At 44.5% G+C, this 17268-nt stretch overlaps 1 protein-coding gene across 1 annotated transcript in view; it reads left to right on the top strand.

Annotated features, from left to right (window-relative positions):
* Nucleotides 1-17268, top strand: part of taok2b (TAO kinase 2b) — a 50566-nt gene that overhangs the window by 9226 nt on the left and 24072 nt on the right. Inside the window, exons 9-15 of the mRNA XM_038991636.1 lie at nucleotides 5236-5329; nucleotides 5654-5735; nucleotides 6226-6393; nucleotides 8287-8493; nucleotides 10193-10398; nucleotides 12427-12604; nucleotides 13089-13217. Of these exons, the coding sequence (XP_038847564.1) occupies nucleotides 5236-5329; nucleotides 5654-5735; nucleotides 6226-6393; nucleotides 8287-8493; nucleotides 10193-10398; nucleotides 12427-12604; nucleotides 13089-13217 (1064 nt within the window). The remainder of the gene's footprint in view (nucleotides 1-5235; nucleotides 5330-5653; nucleotides 5736-6225; nucleotides 6394-8286; nucleotides 8494-10192; nucleotides 10399-12426; nucleotides 12605-13088; nucleotides 13218-17268) is intronic.

Genomic DNA, 17268 nt, shown 5'->3' with positions numbered 1-17268 from the left:
CCTTCAAATTAGTAGATTTGACTATTTGTCAAACGAGCACACAGCCATGCAATCTCCACAGAAAAACATTTCCAGAAGAATGGCTGAATAGCTCAGTGACTTTCAACATGGAGCCGTCATAGGATGACGCCTTTCCAACAAGTCAGTTCGTCAAATTTGTGCCCTGCTACAGCTGCCACTGGTAAACTGTAAGTGTTGTTATTCTGAAGTGGAAACGTCTAGGAGAAACAACGGCTCAGCTGCATAGTGGTAGGCCACACAAGCTCACAGAAGGGGACCAGCGAGTGCTGTAGCGCGTAAAAATCATCTGGCTCTGGAAGCAACGTCAGCACAAGAACTGTTCGTCTGGAGCTTCATGAAATGGGTTTCCATGGCCGAGCAGCCGCACACAAGCCTACGATCACCATGTGCAATGCCAAGCGTCGGCTGGAGTGGTGTAAAGTTCACCGCCATTGGACTCTGGAGCAGTGGAAACGCGTTCTCTGGAGGGATGCTTCACCATCTGCCAGTCGGACGGACGATTCTGGGTTTGGCGGATGCCAGGAGAACGCTTCCTGCCCCAATGCATAGTGCCAACTGTAAAGTGTGGTTGAGGAGGAATGATGGTCTGGGGCTATTAATGGTTTGGGATTGGCCCCTTAGTTCCAGTGAAGGGAAATCTTAACGCTACAGCATACAATGACATTCTAGACGATTCTGTGTTTCCAGCTTTGTGGCAACATTTTGGGGAAGGCCCTTTCCTGTTTCAGCATGATAATGCCTTCGTGCAAAAGGTGGGGTCCATACAGAAATGGTTTGTTGAGGTGGGTATGGAAGAACTTGACTGGCCTGCACAGAGCCCTGACCTCAGCCCCATTGAACGCCTATGGGATGAATTTGAACGCCGACTGCGAGCCAGGCCTAATTGCCCAACATCAGTCCCCGACCTCACTAATGCTGTCATGGCTGAATGGATGCAATTCCCCGAATCAATGTTCTAACATCTAGTGGAAGCCTTCCTAGAAGAGTGGAAGCTGTTAAAGCAGCGAAGAGGGGACCAACTTCATATTAATGTCCATGATTTTTAAAATGAGAGATTCGACGAGCAGGTGTCTACATACTTTTGGTCATGTAGTGTATTTAATGTTCACAATGTCACAAGGCCGGTTCAAGAAAGGGGAAACAAAATCCAAGCCCGGTTCATAGCACTACACTTACAAACTAAAGATAATTTCGATAATCACCAAATTAGTCTCTCTTGTGGCTAAACTTGTCTGTCTCTCAATGTCCTCTTGTCATTTTATCCTCTTTGTTCTATATTTCTTCTTATTTCTTTCTGTTCTTTCTCCCCGCTGGTCTCCATTGTTCTCCTATTTTTCTCGTGCGTAATTGCCCCCGTCCTTTCACCTGCGCCGGTAATGAGGGGTGTGACGTCGGGGATTCCCAGAGTGGCCCCGCCCTTCTGAATATCCTTGGCCCCCACACCTCTGGATGGTTGAAACACCCGTGTCCTCAGAATCAACACAGCAGGTTGAGCACCAGCCGCGACTAGGGCGTCGTGGCAGGATAGCGTTTCTGTGATGGACCCCGGATCTATGGACGATAGAGAAGTTAAAGGGTTGCAAGCTGAAGAACCATCTAGTTTACCCTACTGTTCTTTTTTTTGTGAGACACCTCAACTCCCCAACCCAGCATATCTTTCCCCCACTGACATTTTTTTTTGTTGCGCAGCAGGGATTCTGTAAGGCCTTAAGTTCACTCTTGCCTGGCTCCGTGTATATATGATGCTGGATGAGATCTGTATTCCCTGGGAGGGCTGAGAATATCTCCCAGCGTCGGTTCACTAGGGCCCGTAGGTCCTGCTCGTGCTTGTGCGTCAGCGACTTCCTCACCTGCACCTCTGTCGGGGGTTGATCTTGATGGGCTGCGGGAAGGGAGCAGAGCATAACGTTTTCCATTTCTCTCGTGGTACTCCTTGTAGCTGTTCAGGTTTTCTCCTACCTGTCTGCCTAACAGTAATTTACAGGTGATCATTTTGCCGATACTTCATATGGACCCCTCCATTGCGCTAAGAACCTATGTTCAGCTTTCAGAATTAAAAGGAGTACCTTATCTCCTACATTAACTTTGGGGCTGGAAAGTCCTGTTGTGGGCTTTCGGTTGCGCTTGCTGCACGCTCCATGTGTTTCTTCACTGTTGGCCACACTGCGGCCATCCGGTCTCGCACTAAGGTGGCATGTTCAGTCAGTTCTGTGGGGACTCGGCTGGGCTTCCCATGCCTCCTTGTTGAGGTCCAGGATCCCACGCTACGGCCTCCCATATAACAGTTTGAATGGGGAGAAGCCCGTTGACGACTGGTGCACCTCCCTAAGAGTAGACAGCAAGTGAGGTAATAACATGTCCCAGTTCCTCTCGTCCCGTTACACAACTTTTTTTTTTAGCATTGACTTAACTGTTTTATTTAAGCGTTTGCATAAACCATCTGAGGATGATATACACTCGTGCGTATCTGTTTTACCTGGTACAAGGCACACAAGTCTTTCGTTATGCGTTACATAAACAGGGTCCCCTAGTTGGTCAAAATAGAGGAGAGTAGGCTGACTCGGAAAACATTTGAAACTCTTTAGCAAATCCTGCTAGTGGATAAATTGCGCAGGGGAATGGGTTTGGGGTAGAGTGTGGCATAATCGATTACCACCTGTATATATTCGTGCACCTGGACTGATTTGGGAATATGACCCACCAGCTCCATAGCTATCCACTCTAAGGGCACTTCATTGATGGAGGGGGATGTGCAGGTTTCTGTAATTGACTTTGGGGACATGACTTACAGTACTAATCTTCATCACTTGAAATGCCCGGCCAGTAGATTCTACTTATGATGCGCTCCTTAGTTTTGTCTACTGCCAAGCGGTCTCCCAACACATGCGAATGCGCCAGGTACAGTACCATGTCTCTATATGCTCTAGGCACCATTAAGTGGTCCCGCACTTCACCCCTACTCTTAACCACCCAGTACAGTGGAAAGCCCTTTAGGCAGTAATAAGGGGGATTTTGCTCATTGACACCCTCCGTGCGCTTCACTATGCGTCGCGCCGAGACCAGGTCCGGGTCGCGCAGCTGTGTGGTGCCAAACTGTCCTGTCAACTCATCAGGTAAATGAATGTCTTGGCTGTCTATTCTCACTGGGGGGCTGTGCGGGACCCTGGTCTCCTCCGTTGGAATACCTGGGCATGTGTCCTCTGTCTTTTCTTGAAACAAGCTGCCTGAGCCTGAGAATTTCCTTTCTTCCTCCCCACACTCGATCTGGGTGAAGAAGAGACCCTGTAGTGCCAGTGGGACACCTTTTGGGGATGTGTTTTCTCTGTGTGCTAGTGACTGCGTTGCATTTCTTATGAGCTCCGGTGCGGGCTTGGGGTGGTTCTGTTTAGTCTCTCCCTAGCAGTACCGGTAAATGCTTCACCGCTTCCACCTTCTTGGTGCACAGTGCCACTGGGTATATGCACGTGTCCCCATAGATACATGAGACTGACCTCTGTTCCTGACACACATCTCCCTCCTGTACTAAGTGTGACAGAACAAGGGTAATCCTACTACCTGAGTCGAGCACCCCTTCTGCGTCCTGTCCTTGGATTTCCACAGGTACCATCATGGCTGGGGCTCCCTCTGCGGTCCAACACTGTGGGTATAGATTACATGGATGCACGCCCTTTTTACCGGAGGCATGGGTTCATCACTAAGGGGACACTGCCATGGTTCCTGCTTTTCTAGGGAGTTTTTCCTTGCCACTGTGCTCGTGCTTCTACAGCTGCATTGCTTGCTGGGTTTCTGTATAGCGCTTTGTGACATCAGCTGATTTATTAAAACGCTTCAAATCCATTTGATTGATGAAGTATACCTGAGCTCCCTACATCGGAAACACTCTCTCACTCACCTTAGGTGGATACCTCCTTGGTGCTGGTCCGGGGAATGTTCCACGGGGCTCTCTCGCCTCCGGTTCAGGTCTCCCCTGGGGCCTTTCCATTGGCCTCTTCAGACTGGGCATTGGTACCGGAGCGGGCCATCTCTGCTCTAGACGTGCGCACCAGCTCCGTGGTGGCTTGGCAAGTCTCTATTAGCTACCAGTTTTTCGATGACTGCCCCGGTTCCTTTTTTTTTTTTTGGTTCAAGTCAACCCCGGTCAGCCGTATTAGTTGGTGCATTTGGGCTCTCTCTAATGCATTGCTATCGAAGGTCCACCTGTGGAAACGCTTGGTCTGTGCCCGTGGATTCAGAAATTAACAAGAAGATTTCGGCCTTCTAATTTATTGTAGTCCTCTGCTTCTGCAGAGTCCAGGTCGAAATATGCAGCCTGCGCACACCCAGACACAGGGAGCCAGCATCCCTGCCCACCGCTGCGGGGCCCATAGTTTTCTTACTGCTAACCTCTCAAATGAAAGCAGATAGACCTCATTGTCATCCTGTTCTTGTAGCCTAGGTATTTGGGTCCCCACTCCAGGCTTACTGTTCTTCCCTGCCTGATCCAACCTGGCCACTTCAGTTCTCTAGAATGTCTGTGCCTTTCTTTTGCGCAGTTGCGCGCGAAGCCAACTGTTTTTAACAATGCAGCATCCATTCTTAATATACCAAAGTAACTCTGTCACCACTTCTAGTGCCCGCGTTTTCCACCACTGATCAGTCCAGAGGGGTTCTGATCTATGTGGTAGCGAGGGGTGGTGTAAGGAAGAGGAATAGTTGCAAAAATCGAAATTATATATTTAATGTTCGCAGAATGGCACTCAGCCGGTTCAACAAAATCCAAGCCTGGTTCAGAGCACTTCACTTACAAACCAAAGATCCTTTAGATTATTACCAAATTAAATAGTCTCTTTTGTGGCTACAGAAATCACTCTCACAAGTTCTTCCTCTTTTAAGCCGTTCTTTACCTTTGTCTCTGTGTCCTCTGTCCTTTTATCTTCTCTTCATTCTATATTTTTCCTTATTTCTTTGCCCCCCCCCCCCCCCCTGTCTCCATTGTTCTTCTTTATTTCTTGTGTGTATTTGCCACTGTCCCTTCACATGCTCCAGTAATAAGGGGTTTGTTCAGGGGGAATCCTGTGATGTCGGCGGGGATTCCCAGAGTGGCCCCGCCCCTCTGACTCCCCTTGGCCCTCATGCCTCTGGATGGTTCACACCTGTATTTTATGTTACAAATCTGGCCTTGAGTGTGTTTGATGCTGTATGCCTCCTGAACTTTGTCTCTGTCTCTCTATGCAGCGGAGAGGAAGCCGCCTCTGTTCAATATGAATGCTATGAGTGCCTTATACCACATTGCCCAGAACGAGAGTCCCGTTCTGCAGTCCAATCACTGGTGAGCCACTGACTGAGCACGGAGGTGGTTCTTGTGCCCTCTTTGTTTAGTGTCAATATACTTTCTGGGTAGCCTGGTCCCAGATATGGTTGTGCTGTATATAGCACAGCATCCTCCTATGACAATGACCTTAGGACTTACCACAAACAGATCTGGGACCAGGCTACTTTCTGACAACAATATGAGCCATTGGTGTGGATCAGGGGTGTCAAACATATGGCCTGCTGGCAAAATGAGTTTGACACTCCTGGTGTAGATAGATGAGTACTGTTTTTATAGTGCGACTGTGAATAGTTTCTCGTTGTTTGGTCTCGTCCTTTTCAGGTCTGATTATTTCCATAACTTTGTGGACTCGTGTCTGCAGAAGATCCACCAGGACAGACCTACCTCTGACGTGCTGCTGAAGGTAAACGCTATCTCTTGGTCTAGGTTTCCTCTTTAATTATAAAGTTATTCGAAGTTTAAGAAAATCTAAAGAAGGCACGACACAAACATGTAGAAACCAAGGAATGGCCATGAACTCTTTACCCATTTAATAATATCAGAGGTGGCCTAAAGAGGTGCTGTGATTCCTTATTCTCATAATGGCAAAGAAGCATCTCTTCAATGCCTCCAGTTTAAAGTGAACCTTAGCTTGCCAACGGCTCCAAGTGGCACCAGCAGGTAGAAATTACGTCCTTTCAACCAGAATTGGTTGAACGTTGTAAGCAGGTTTCAAAGATCTCATTGCAACCAGTTTTCCCAGCTAGGCTAGTGGTTGATGCATTAAACCAACAAAGATGGCATTGATTGACATGAGGTCATAACAACTAGACTTTATGTAATTCCAACATCAATTTGACCAGTTTTGCCTGCTGGATTAACCTTAGAACCCATTCTCCCTTCCTCTCCCTCAGCACCATTTCCTATGCAGAGAGCGTCCTCACACGGCGGTGATGGACCTGATAGCTCGCACCAAAGACGCGGTGCGGGAGCTGGACAACCTGCAGTACCGCAAAATGAAGAAGATCCTTTTCCATGAGGCCCTCAACGGACCCCAGCCCGAGGGAGGGGAGGAGGAGGAGGTATGAGGAGTGAGGGAGGGAGGTGGTGGTAAGGGGAGGGGGGTGTGATGAGGGTGGGAGGTGGTAGAAGGGAGGAGGAGAGAAATGGCAGGTTGAGAGGAGAATGGGAGGTAAGGAGGGAGGCAGGTAGAGAGAGGGGAGGATGAGAGAAATGGCATAAAAAGGGAGATAACAAGGGGTGGGGGAGAAAGAAAGCGGGGAGGACATGGAGATGTTACGTAGAGGGAGAAAATGAGGAGGGAGAGTAGTAACAGTTAGCCGAGGATGATGTAGGACCAGAACCAAAAGGATGTGTTGAGTGAGGAGGGGGAAGACAGACTACAGAACGCACTGGTCTTAAAACCTCGTAATTATCGGACCCTTTTTTTCAATTTTCACCTAAAATGACATCCCAAATCTTAACTGCCTGTAGCTCAGGACCTGAAGCAAGGATGTGCTTATTCTTGAAACCATTTGAAAGGAAACACTTTTGGAGTTTGTTGAAATGTGAAATGAATGTAGGAGAATATTACACATTCGATCTGGTAAAAGATAATACAAAAAAACATGTTTTTCTTTTTGTTCCAGCTTTGAAATGCAAGAGAAAGCCAATAATATATTGCAGTTTAGTTGCAATTTAGATTTTGGCCACTAGATGGCAGCAGTGTCTGCAGTTTCAGATTTGATCAAGGGAAGCATTGCACTACTGCCCAGTAGTTTGTATCAAGTTTGCCCAAATGTGCCAAATTGGTCAATTGATACATTTTCAAGTACATAACTATAGAAAACATACATTTTGTATTACCATATTATTTTTGTAAGTTTACAAACTCCCAGGAATGTCATACATAATGGATCATTAGCTTATATACTAACTTTCACACAGCTAGATCGCGGGGTGGGTGTGGACCAGAGACAGCAGGGGTTCAAACTGTAGAACCCAGTTCCTACATTTGAAAATAAAAATAGATTTTTTTTCAAATGAAACTATGCTACATTTTATCTATGGGACCGTCAGGATGACAAATCAGAGCAAGATTACTGAATGTAAGTACATTATTTACTTTCAGAGGTGAATATATTAAACCAGTTGCTGTGATTTTTATTTTTTTTGTGCACTCAAACAATAGCATGGTATTTTTTTCACTAATAGTTACTGTAAATTGGACAGTGCAGTTAGATTAACAATAATTTTAAGCTTTCTGCCCATGTAAGACATGTCTATGTCCTGGAAAGTTTGCTGTTACTTAAAATTACATTCTAGTCACTTCAGCGCATGTTAGCATCCACCGTCCCAGTGTAGGGACACCGATCCCGTAAAGGTTAATTTAGAGGAAGAGGATTGGGCTGTGCACCACCACTCTGTTCAGGAATACAGCTAGCATTAGCATCCATCCTGTCTTTTTAATAGCATACGTCACCACAGTGTAGTCCAAAATTGTGTGCCTCGACACATTGTATGACGTCTCATCCTCTTCCTCCAATACAAATAACTTTGATCCCATCAGGAGTTTTAAATTTTTGTTTCCATTGAACATGCCATACAAATAAAGGCATTTTAATTAATTATATGAAGAGTGCCTTGGTCCTCCTTTCTTTTTGATGACCTTTCGGCATCTAATTGTGTTCCCCCAGGGCCTTGCTTAGGAAACAGGAATCCAATGAATCCCTTATGATTGAAATGTGTATGAGAGTTTGAGGTCAGATTGAACTGCATCTGAGAAAGTGCGTAGGTGTTTATCTAGGTGTGTGTACAGGGGATGGGTTGTGTGTGTACCTGCAAGGTTTGTGTGTATATGTTTTTAAGTATTGGTAACACTGCCTATGTGTATGTAGGCTAGCTATGCATTTGTGTGTGCGTGATCGTGCGTATGTTATCACCACTTCCCCTAACCACCATCCCTCTGTCTCCAGGACGTGGAGCAGTACATGCTGCGGACAGGTACGGTCAACAGCATGGAGAGCTCCCATTCGCTGCCTTCCATGTCCATCAGCGCAAGCTCCCAGAGCAGCTCGGTCAACAGCCTGGCAGACGGTTCGGATGACAGCGGCGAGATGGCCATGATGCAGGAGGGCGAGCAAACAGTCACCTCCAACAGCTCAGTCCTGCACAAGCCCCTGGTCAGTTGGGACTTACCTTTAGACATTAGTCACAGCAGTGTTTCCTTTAGACAATTTTTTTCCAAGGCGGAGGGCATAAGACCCCCTAATTTGCCCAAAGCGTCACCCAAGTCCTATTTCACAATTTTGTCAGTATGTAAACACTGTGCTGTATGAGGTGGGTAAACAATTACTACACTGAACAAAAATATCAACGCAACATTTAAAGTGTTGGTACCATGTTTCAGGACATGAAATAAAAGATCCCAGAAAATGTACATACGGACAAAAGTGTTTCACTCAAATTCATTACGCAGGTGCACCTTGTGCTGGAGACAATAAAAGGCCACTAAAATATGCAGTTTTGTCACACAACGCCACAGATGCAATTGCCATGCTGACTGCAGGAATGTTCACGAGAGCTGTTGCTAGAGAATTTGTTTCTCTACCATAAGCCGCCTCTGATTCTCGTTATAGAGAATTTGGCAGTACGCCCAACCGGTCTCACAACTGCAGACCACGTGTAACAATGCCAGCCCAGGACCTCAACATCTGGCTTCTTCACTTGCGGGAATGTCTGAGACCAGCCACCCGGACAGTTGATGAAACTGGGTTAGCTAAATTGAATAATTTTATGCACAAACTGTTAGAAACCGTCTCGGGAAGCTCATCTGCGTGCTCGTTTTCCTCACCAGGGTCTTGACCTGACTGCAGTTCGGTGTCGTAACCAACTTCAGTGGGCAAATGCTCACCTTCGATGGCCATTGACACGCTGGAAAAGTGTGCTCTTTACAGATGAATCCTGGTTTTAATTGTATCGGACAGATCGTGTCGTGTGGGCGAGCGGTTTGCTGATAATGCTGTGGGACTATTCTACTACTCTGCTCAAACCATCGTATTATGCTACTCTCATCACCCCACTGGGAACCATCGACACAGCTGGCTAGCCTATCTTCAAAGAAGCATCTTTGAGAGCGAATAGATGGAAAATAAACTATACGCGACAAGTCACCGGACAACTACAGAGGAGAACAGTAGAATACTTGTTGGAACCCTTTTGGATAATCAGAGCCGTACAAGCGTGCTGCGAATAGGGCCCAACTCCCTTGGAAAGAAATCTGCATGAGTCAGATGGTGGTCACACCAGATTCTGACTGGTTTTCTGATCCATACCCCTACCAGATGCATATCTGTATTCCCAGTCATGTGAAATCTGGGGCAGCAGCTAGCCTAGTGGTTAGAGCGTTGAACTTGCAAGATCGAATCCCCGAGCTGAGAAGGTAAAAAATCTGCCCCTGAACAAGGCACTGTTCCGAGGCCGTCATTGAAAATAAGAATTTGTTCTTAACTGACTTGCCTAGTTAAATAAAAGTAAAAAAATATATTAGGGCCTAAGGAATTTATTTGAATTGACTGATTTCCTTATATGAACTGTAACTCAGTAAAATCTTTGAAATTGTAGCATGTTGCGTTTTATATTATTGTTCAGTGTATTTAGCTAGATATGACGATTGTAAAATACCAAAGGTGAACTGTTTTTCGTGGTGTTTTTGTTGCGCTGATTCTAAAAATAAACTGTAAATTATTGTTTTACCTCAGTTTAGTTTACCACATAAATGGCTCACTAGTGGCTAACGACGTACTCTTCCCCCACCCCCAAATTGATTCCACAATGCAACACATGATTTACACAGAAAATATTTGTCTCTCTCTACATCAGAGCCATGACAACATCTACGACGACCCCTACCAGCCCGAACTGGACGCACAGCAGCAGCCCCCGTCACGGGGTGAGGGAAGAGAAGGTGGCAGGCGGAAGGGACACCGCAGCCGAGATCACTTTGCCACCATCCGGACGGCATCGCTGGTGACCCGGCAGATCCAGGAGCATGAGCAGGGGTCGGCGCTGAGGGAGCAGATGTCTGGGTAGGAGAGCTTTTATGGAACGACCAAAGAAAGAGCCCATCTGGAATTAGAAGGCAAATGATTGGCTAGTCCATGGAAATCAAGATAATTTATTTACTGCAGTCATCATTCACCTTTCAGTTAATATTGAGCAAAACAATCTGCAAATTCATCCACTGTCACACGCTGGGTGTGGTTGTGTACAAGTAATATGGTACCGGCCTCCCGATTTGGCAGTGCTAGCCGATCGCAGTGCTAGCTGTGCCTCTAGAGATTTTGGGTTCAAATCCAGGCTCTGTCGCAGCTGGGAGACCCATGGGGCGGCGCACATTTGGCCCAGCGTCGTCCGGGTTAGGGGAGGGTTTGGCCAGTAGGGATGTCCTTGTCCCATCGCGCACTAGCGACTCCTGTGGAGGGCCGGGCGCAGTGCACGCTGACACGATCGCCAGGTGTACGGTGTTTCCTCCGACACATTGGTGCGGCTGGCTTCCGGGTTTAGTGGGCATTGTGTCAAGAAGCAGTGCAGCTTGGTTGGGTTGTGTTTCGTAGGACGCACGGCTCTCAACCTTCGCCTCCACTGAGTCCGTACGGGAGTTGCAGCGATGAGACAAGACTGTAACTACCAATTGGATACCACGAAATTAGGGGGTAAAATAAAAAATGTCATATGGTACCAATTTAAACATTTGACTACTTTAATACCCTATAAGTGAATTTGTCCAAATACTTATGACTTCTTCACATGGGGGGGACTAGATGCATAAAGTGCTTACATTTCTCAACGGTAAAACATATGTTTGAATATACTCTCAAATAAACGTTCTGTACTGTCGCCTCATATGAAACGTTTGATCTGAAATAGAAAATGCAGGAGAATAGAGTCAAATTAAACAATTTAGCTTCATTGTCCAAATACATATGTAGGGGAGTGTACTAATATAGTATTTTTCAGAGGTACTCACTACTAGTATTCTAACGATACCAGAATGTTGACTTCAATACCGATACCAGGTTGAGTATCACGATACTCGATACCAAAATCATCCTACGGGACCAAAGAATTAAGCGAAGAGCAGGATTGTGATTTTTTTTAAATAAAAATAAATAAAATAATTGTTCTGGTTTAACCCCAAATCACACTTTAAAAATAGAAAAACAACAACATTGGAAGTTAAGTCCACAACAATAGATTTTTTTGTGTAGTTACCCTTTAATTCAAGTGGCATGCACTTAACACTCTTGTTTGGTTAGCAATGTTTTATGTAGTGCACGTGATGTAGTTTGCAAAACAAATGGCCACTGGATTGATGTAGATAATCTTGATTCTGCCAGGAAAGGCATAGGCTACTTTGTTAGCTTTTGATTCAAGGTTTTTGGGGAAGCCTTTTCATCTACCCGAAGACAGTTAACATTTGCGTTGCTAACGGATACACAAAGTGGTAGACATATGCGCACCGCACACACATGAACGGGTGCATTTCTGAGCCGTTACCTCATCAGAAAGTTGCAGGGAATAAGAATCACTAATGCATTCTGTTCATGTCTTATGAAAAACTTGGGCAAATTAATACATTCAAAGTTCAATACATTTAGTTTATTTCCAAATGTAAGACACATTTGATAGAATAACTGAAAGTAACAGAACCATTTTTCATGTAGTATTGAAGAGGTACAGAAGTTTCGGTGTATCGTGCAACACTATTTGCGACTAGATCTAGCCACGCTGTGACGCACAAAATGGCTATCAGCCATAACTGGTTGAAATAATTATTTGAAAAAATCATTACATCCAAATGACAACATATGGGTTGTAAACTGGTTTTAATGACGGCATTTCAACCAGCTTAGCCCACTGGTAATAAATGTTCTAAATACTAATTCGTGGTTAGAAAGCAGTTCATGGAACTATGTAAAACCGACCGGCACAGTTGACTGTACTTGTTGTCAAAATATCTGAATCGGCCTGCTTACGTAATTGCCCATTCCATTTGGCTGTACTAGTTTTTGACATACTTTTCTCGTGTCAAATCCTCCTTTACCCCGTCCCAGGTACAAGCGCATGCGGCGGCAGCACCAGAAGCAGCTGATGGGCCTCGAAAACAAGCTGAAGGCTGAGATGGATGAGCATCAGCTGAGGCTGGACAAGGAGTTGGAGAACCAGAGAAACAGCTTTGGAGGGGAGGGGGACAAGCTGAGCAAGAAGCACCAGGCTATCCTGGAGAAGGAGGTAAGGGAAGGAGGGAGGGATGGATCAGGAGCGAGGTAGGTGGGGACAACCTCGGCAAAAAGCACAAGGCAATCCTGGAGAAAGAGGGGTGGAGGGATGGATGGAGTGAGGGGATGGGAGACAAACTGAGCAAGTAGAACCAAGTCATCCTGGAGAAAGGTGAGAGAGGGATAGGAAGGGAAGGAGAAGTGTGAGATTGGGAAGGTGGGGACAACCTTACCAAGAAGCACCGGGTTGAAGAAAGAGGTACAGATGGGGGGGGGGTGGACAGGAGTGGAATGAGATGGAAGGAAACGTTGAAAGAAAAGAGGAAAGGGTATTGACTACGGCGACACGGGGCGGCTATCCCAAGATCTCAATGTACATTTGTAGGCCAAAGTTTTAAGTAGATCGTCAAGCCGTATATAAGCTCTAGAATTTGGGGAGGGGGCAGGGTTTAGCTCTATTCTTTCCCAGCTTATGGCCATGTGTGGTTGGTTTTCAGACCAAGGCAGCCCTGGCTGAGGAGAAGAAGTTCCAGCAGCACATCCTGGCCCAGCAGAAGAAGGAACTGACCAGCCTGCTGGAATCCCAGAAACGCCAGTACCGCGCACGCAAGGAGCAGCTCAAAGAGGTACAACCACACCGCAATCATACTGTAAATACTCATCAACCATACCGCAACTACACACTAACCATACTGCAATTACAAACTAACCGTACTGCAATTACTCAGTTTTACTACGTGATACATTTTTAAAAGCCGCTTTTGACACGATTACCTAAACATACTGACCAGTTCCAATAGATGGACACATGACATATGGTAGACTAATCCAAACTCATCTCTCGGCATGTCCAGCCCACTCATTATCTCAGCCAGTCATGGCTAGCGGGAAGGTTGCTCACTTTTTCTGTGGCTAAAGCAACTAGGCTCGTAATTTAACAATTTTATTCGTATTTACAGATGGCATACAGGTTTGATATTAAGGCACACGGAAGTTCACATGTCCGAGAAGGTATTTCTGCCAAAAAAATGCATTTTGCTAAAAAAATTAAGTTCAAACCGCTCTCCTGTGAAGTCGTGACTTGTGACATACACCTAGTTTCCTGAATCAGGTCACATGATGCCTTGTGAACCTGCTCTACCACAGTTTACTAATGTGGTGATGTTTGGCATATGAGTTCTTTCGTCTTTTTACGCCAATAACAAATTCACTACATATTGAATCTACACCTTTTAGCGATTTGTTTGAATGCGGCGTGAAACAAAGTTTGACTATTTGTAAACATCATTCGTGCTCTCGCCCATATATACTGCCAATTTTATTGTTACCTAATATCTACTCTCCTTGATTCTCACAAGGAATATTCAACCCCAAAATCTGCTAAAAGGCAAGGTTGGTCCAAGCTCTCTGATTCATAATGCATAATATTTTTCTTACCTCACAAAGGCAGTCCAACACCTTGGCTAGCTTGCAGGCTCACGTTACTTCCAGACACAAACGAGAATACGTCTTCACTCTCCGTTCTACTCACCTAGCAGAGCTGGTTAAGCTTTCTTTTTTTTTTTTTTTTTATGTTGGTGACTAACTGTGCTGCTGGCAATTTAAATGACGCTATTTCCTTAACGTTGACTGACACAGGCCATATTCAACGGGGCATTGCGCATTTGTAAATAAATCAGTTATTCTGCCCTCTGGTACATTCAGACAACTCTTCTGAAGTCCGAACAATTGCCTGAGTGAATTTACGAAGTACCCCATTTTAACAATGTCCATTGAGAACGCACAACGACTATACCATTTAGCTAAGCTAAGAATGACATGAATAATCAAGTCGACAAACGTTGGGTAGTTGAACAGCATATAGTTAGTAAATGATATGCCATGTGGTTCATAAGGATAGTGCCAGCAACAAATTTGTCATACTTATAACAAAGAATGTATATCTTAATACCAATAAGCATACTAGATACTCAAATGACTTCACAAATAGTACAGTTAGTGCGATTACGCTGATAGAACGCTAACATCAATACGCTTGTGTATTGAGCTAATGATTCTTCTTTTATGTCATTGTGCCAAGTCACAATTGCATTCCTGAATTCTCTATTAGTTTGGAATTTTCCTGTCAGCAGGGAAATGCTACCGAATGCTATCCATGATTGTTGTTTTTTTTCATATTCGAGCCGAATTGGTAGAATGCTTGTGCGCTTCTATTAGTGTCTTTGCTTTGCTAAAGTTCTATGAATTTCTTTCTGCACCTCCTCACGGTTTTAATATACTCATCTTTTTCTGAGATTACCCAGACTGAGAGAATCCCATAAGCGTTTAGACAGTCATAAAAGGCGTTTAACTTTCTCTATCAAATGATCCATAAAGAGACCACTCTGAACCTATGTACGTCTACGTATGGGTTGTTTAAGTTTGATCTCATTATATTTCCAGTGTTACTTTATCAAATCTATAGTAAAAGATTATATACACATCGTTATTTCTCATTCATTTTTTCCCCTATCTTCAAAGAATCAATATATAACGTAGGAAATCTTAGGTACTCACATTAATTAACAACTCCATGTGCGTTTCCTGACTCCATCGCTACCACTCCCAGCGGAAACCAAAAATGTTCGTTTCCCGGACGCTGCCCGGCCGGTCGTTGGAATAATTCTCAACTGTTCTCTAGACTTCCAGAAATTATAGATTTGTCGCTACTTTCTAAAATATCACAGGGTGGTATTATTATAATGAGCAGTGTTGAACGGACCCCAAGATAACGCTACATATCGAAACTTACTTTCATAAGTAACGTCAGCTTATTATACACATTTCTTTATCTTATTATCCAAACTTCAGATTTCTCAACTCTCATATCACATTCATAAACACAGTACACACAGGGGAAATGTGACAGACGAGGAAAAACTTGGTTTAGCACTGTTTTTTTAGATAACAAAACCCTGTCTATGAACAGAGAAACCCATACCATTATCAAAATATTGCCTAATTAGTGGTCCCACAACGGGGTGTTGTATTCACACTGGGATATTGCCTACTGCGATTACTATGGTATAGATTCTCGTACATCTATCCAATTGTGCAAAACTACCAACAGCGTACCCATGTCTCCTACCTATGTAACACGGTCCCAGAAAATCCAGTCTTACCTCGTATTTTAAGTATCAGGAGTAACAGAACATGCACAATAACACTTAACAATAGTAACCCAGGGCATACCTGTTTACCTAATTGATCAAACATTTTACATTACACGTTAACATTTGAACCTCACCAAGCCAGATGCCCTCGCAACCCCTCACCTGCACTCTAGCCCCTCATTCAATGAGCTTCACCAAGCCGAGTTCTCTCGCAAGATTACCCGCGCTCTAGTCCTTCACTCCACATTAACCTCACCAGTCCTACTGTGATCAACTCAGACCCACGCAACTGGCTAATCAACAATTATTCCCAAGGATACCTCAGTCCTGCTTTTTATTTTTTTATTTTATAACCTGTAGGAATATTTTCTATATTTCTATAGTGCTTTTGACTTTCTCTTTTAGGCCGTAACTAGTCCTCGCAAGGTCTAGTTATACATTCGGTACACACACATTTGGATGTCATTCCGTTCCCCAAGGTTATAGTTCTACATCCGGTACGCACAGATTTGGATGCTCACGTTCTTTTGATCATAACTAGTTCATACTGATCCTAGTTGTCATCCGAAACGCACAGATTTGGATGTTGGCGTCAGATGGCAGTTCCCTCGGAACTCCATTGTAATTATTATTATTTTTTTAATTGTTTCCAAGAAATGTCAGTCTCAACCTATTTCTGTCTCTGTCCGGAACAACGTAACCACCCGCCTGACACCCTCCTTCAGACACCCTCCTTCAGATCTCAGGAGCCGTCAGCAGAGTTTGGTTTCCCATCTGTGGTGCCAAATATTGTGGTGAATATTCTATTCAAGTGAGAGACACTTGGTCATTTCTATAAACAATTATCTTTATTCAATTCATTATTGCAATAGTTAATACCAGTCAGGACTGTTGGGCCGAGCAGCCTACCCTTTACAGACCATGCTGTTCCTTTTTTTTTTTTTTTACCTGATACCAAGATTGCTCAGTCATAGCTGGTTCAACCCCCCCCCCCCCAATATAGATTGGAATATAGAAGCCACTGAGTTCATCCTGTGGTCATCTGCCTCTGGTGTTGTCTCCCAGATGCCAGAATAATTAGGCCTTTGTTCTGTTCCTCCAGGCTCAGTATTCCTATTTGCGGTGACACCCACCACATCTGATCTATGGAATGCCAGCTATTGTTTTTTTTTATCACCAAGCCATCACTTGCCAGCCCAAGCTTAAGGGGTATGAATACTTTCGGAAGGCACTGTACATATACACTACCGTTCAAAAGTTTGGGGTCACTTAGAAATGTCCTAGTTTCGAAAGAACAGCACATGTTTTTTGTCCATTAAAATAACATCAAATTGATCAGAAATACAGCCTAGACAGTATTAATGTTGTAAATGACTATTGTAGCTGGAAACGGCAGATTTTTTATGGAATATCTACACAGGCGTACAGAGGCTCATTATCAGCAACCATCACTCCTGTGTTCCAATGGCACGTTGTGTTAGCTAATCCAAGTTTATCATTTTAAAAGGCTAATTGATCATTAGAA

This window comes from Salvelinus namaycush, chromosome 4 (genome assembly GCF_016432855.1).
Source record: "Salvelinus namaycush isolate Seneca chromosome 4, SaNama_1.0, whole genome shotgun sequence".
Classification (NCBI taxonomy): domain Eukaryota; kingdom Metazoa; phylum Chordata; class Actinopteri; order Salmoniformes; family Salmonidae; genus Salvelinus; species Salvelinus namaycush.
This window is presented reverse-complemented; position numbering and strand designations above follow the sequence as displayed.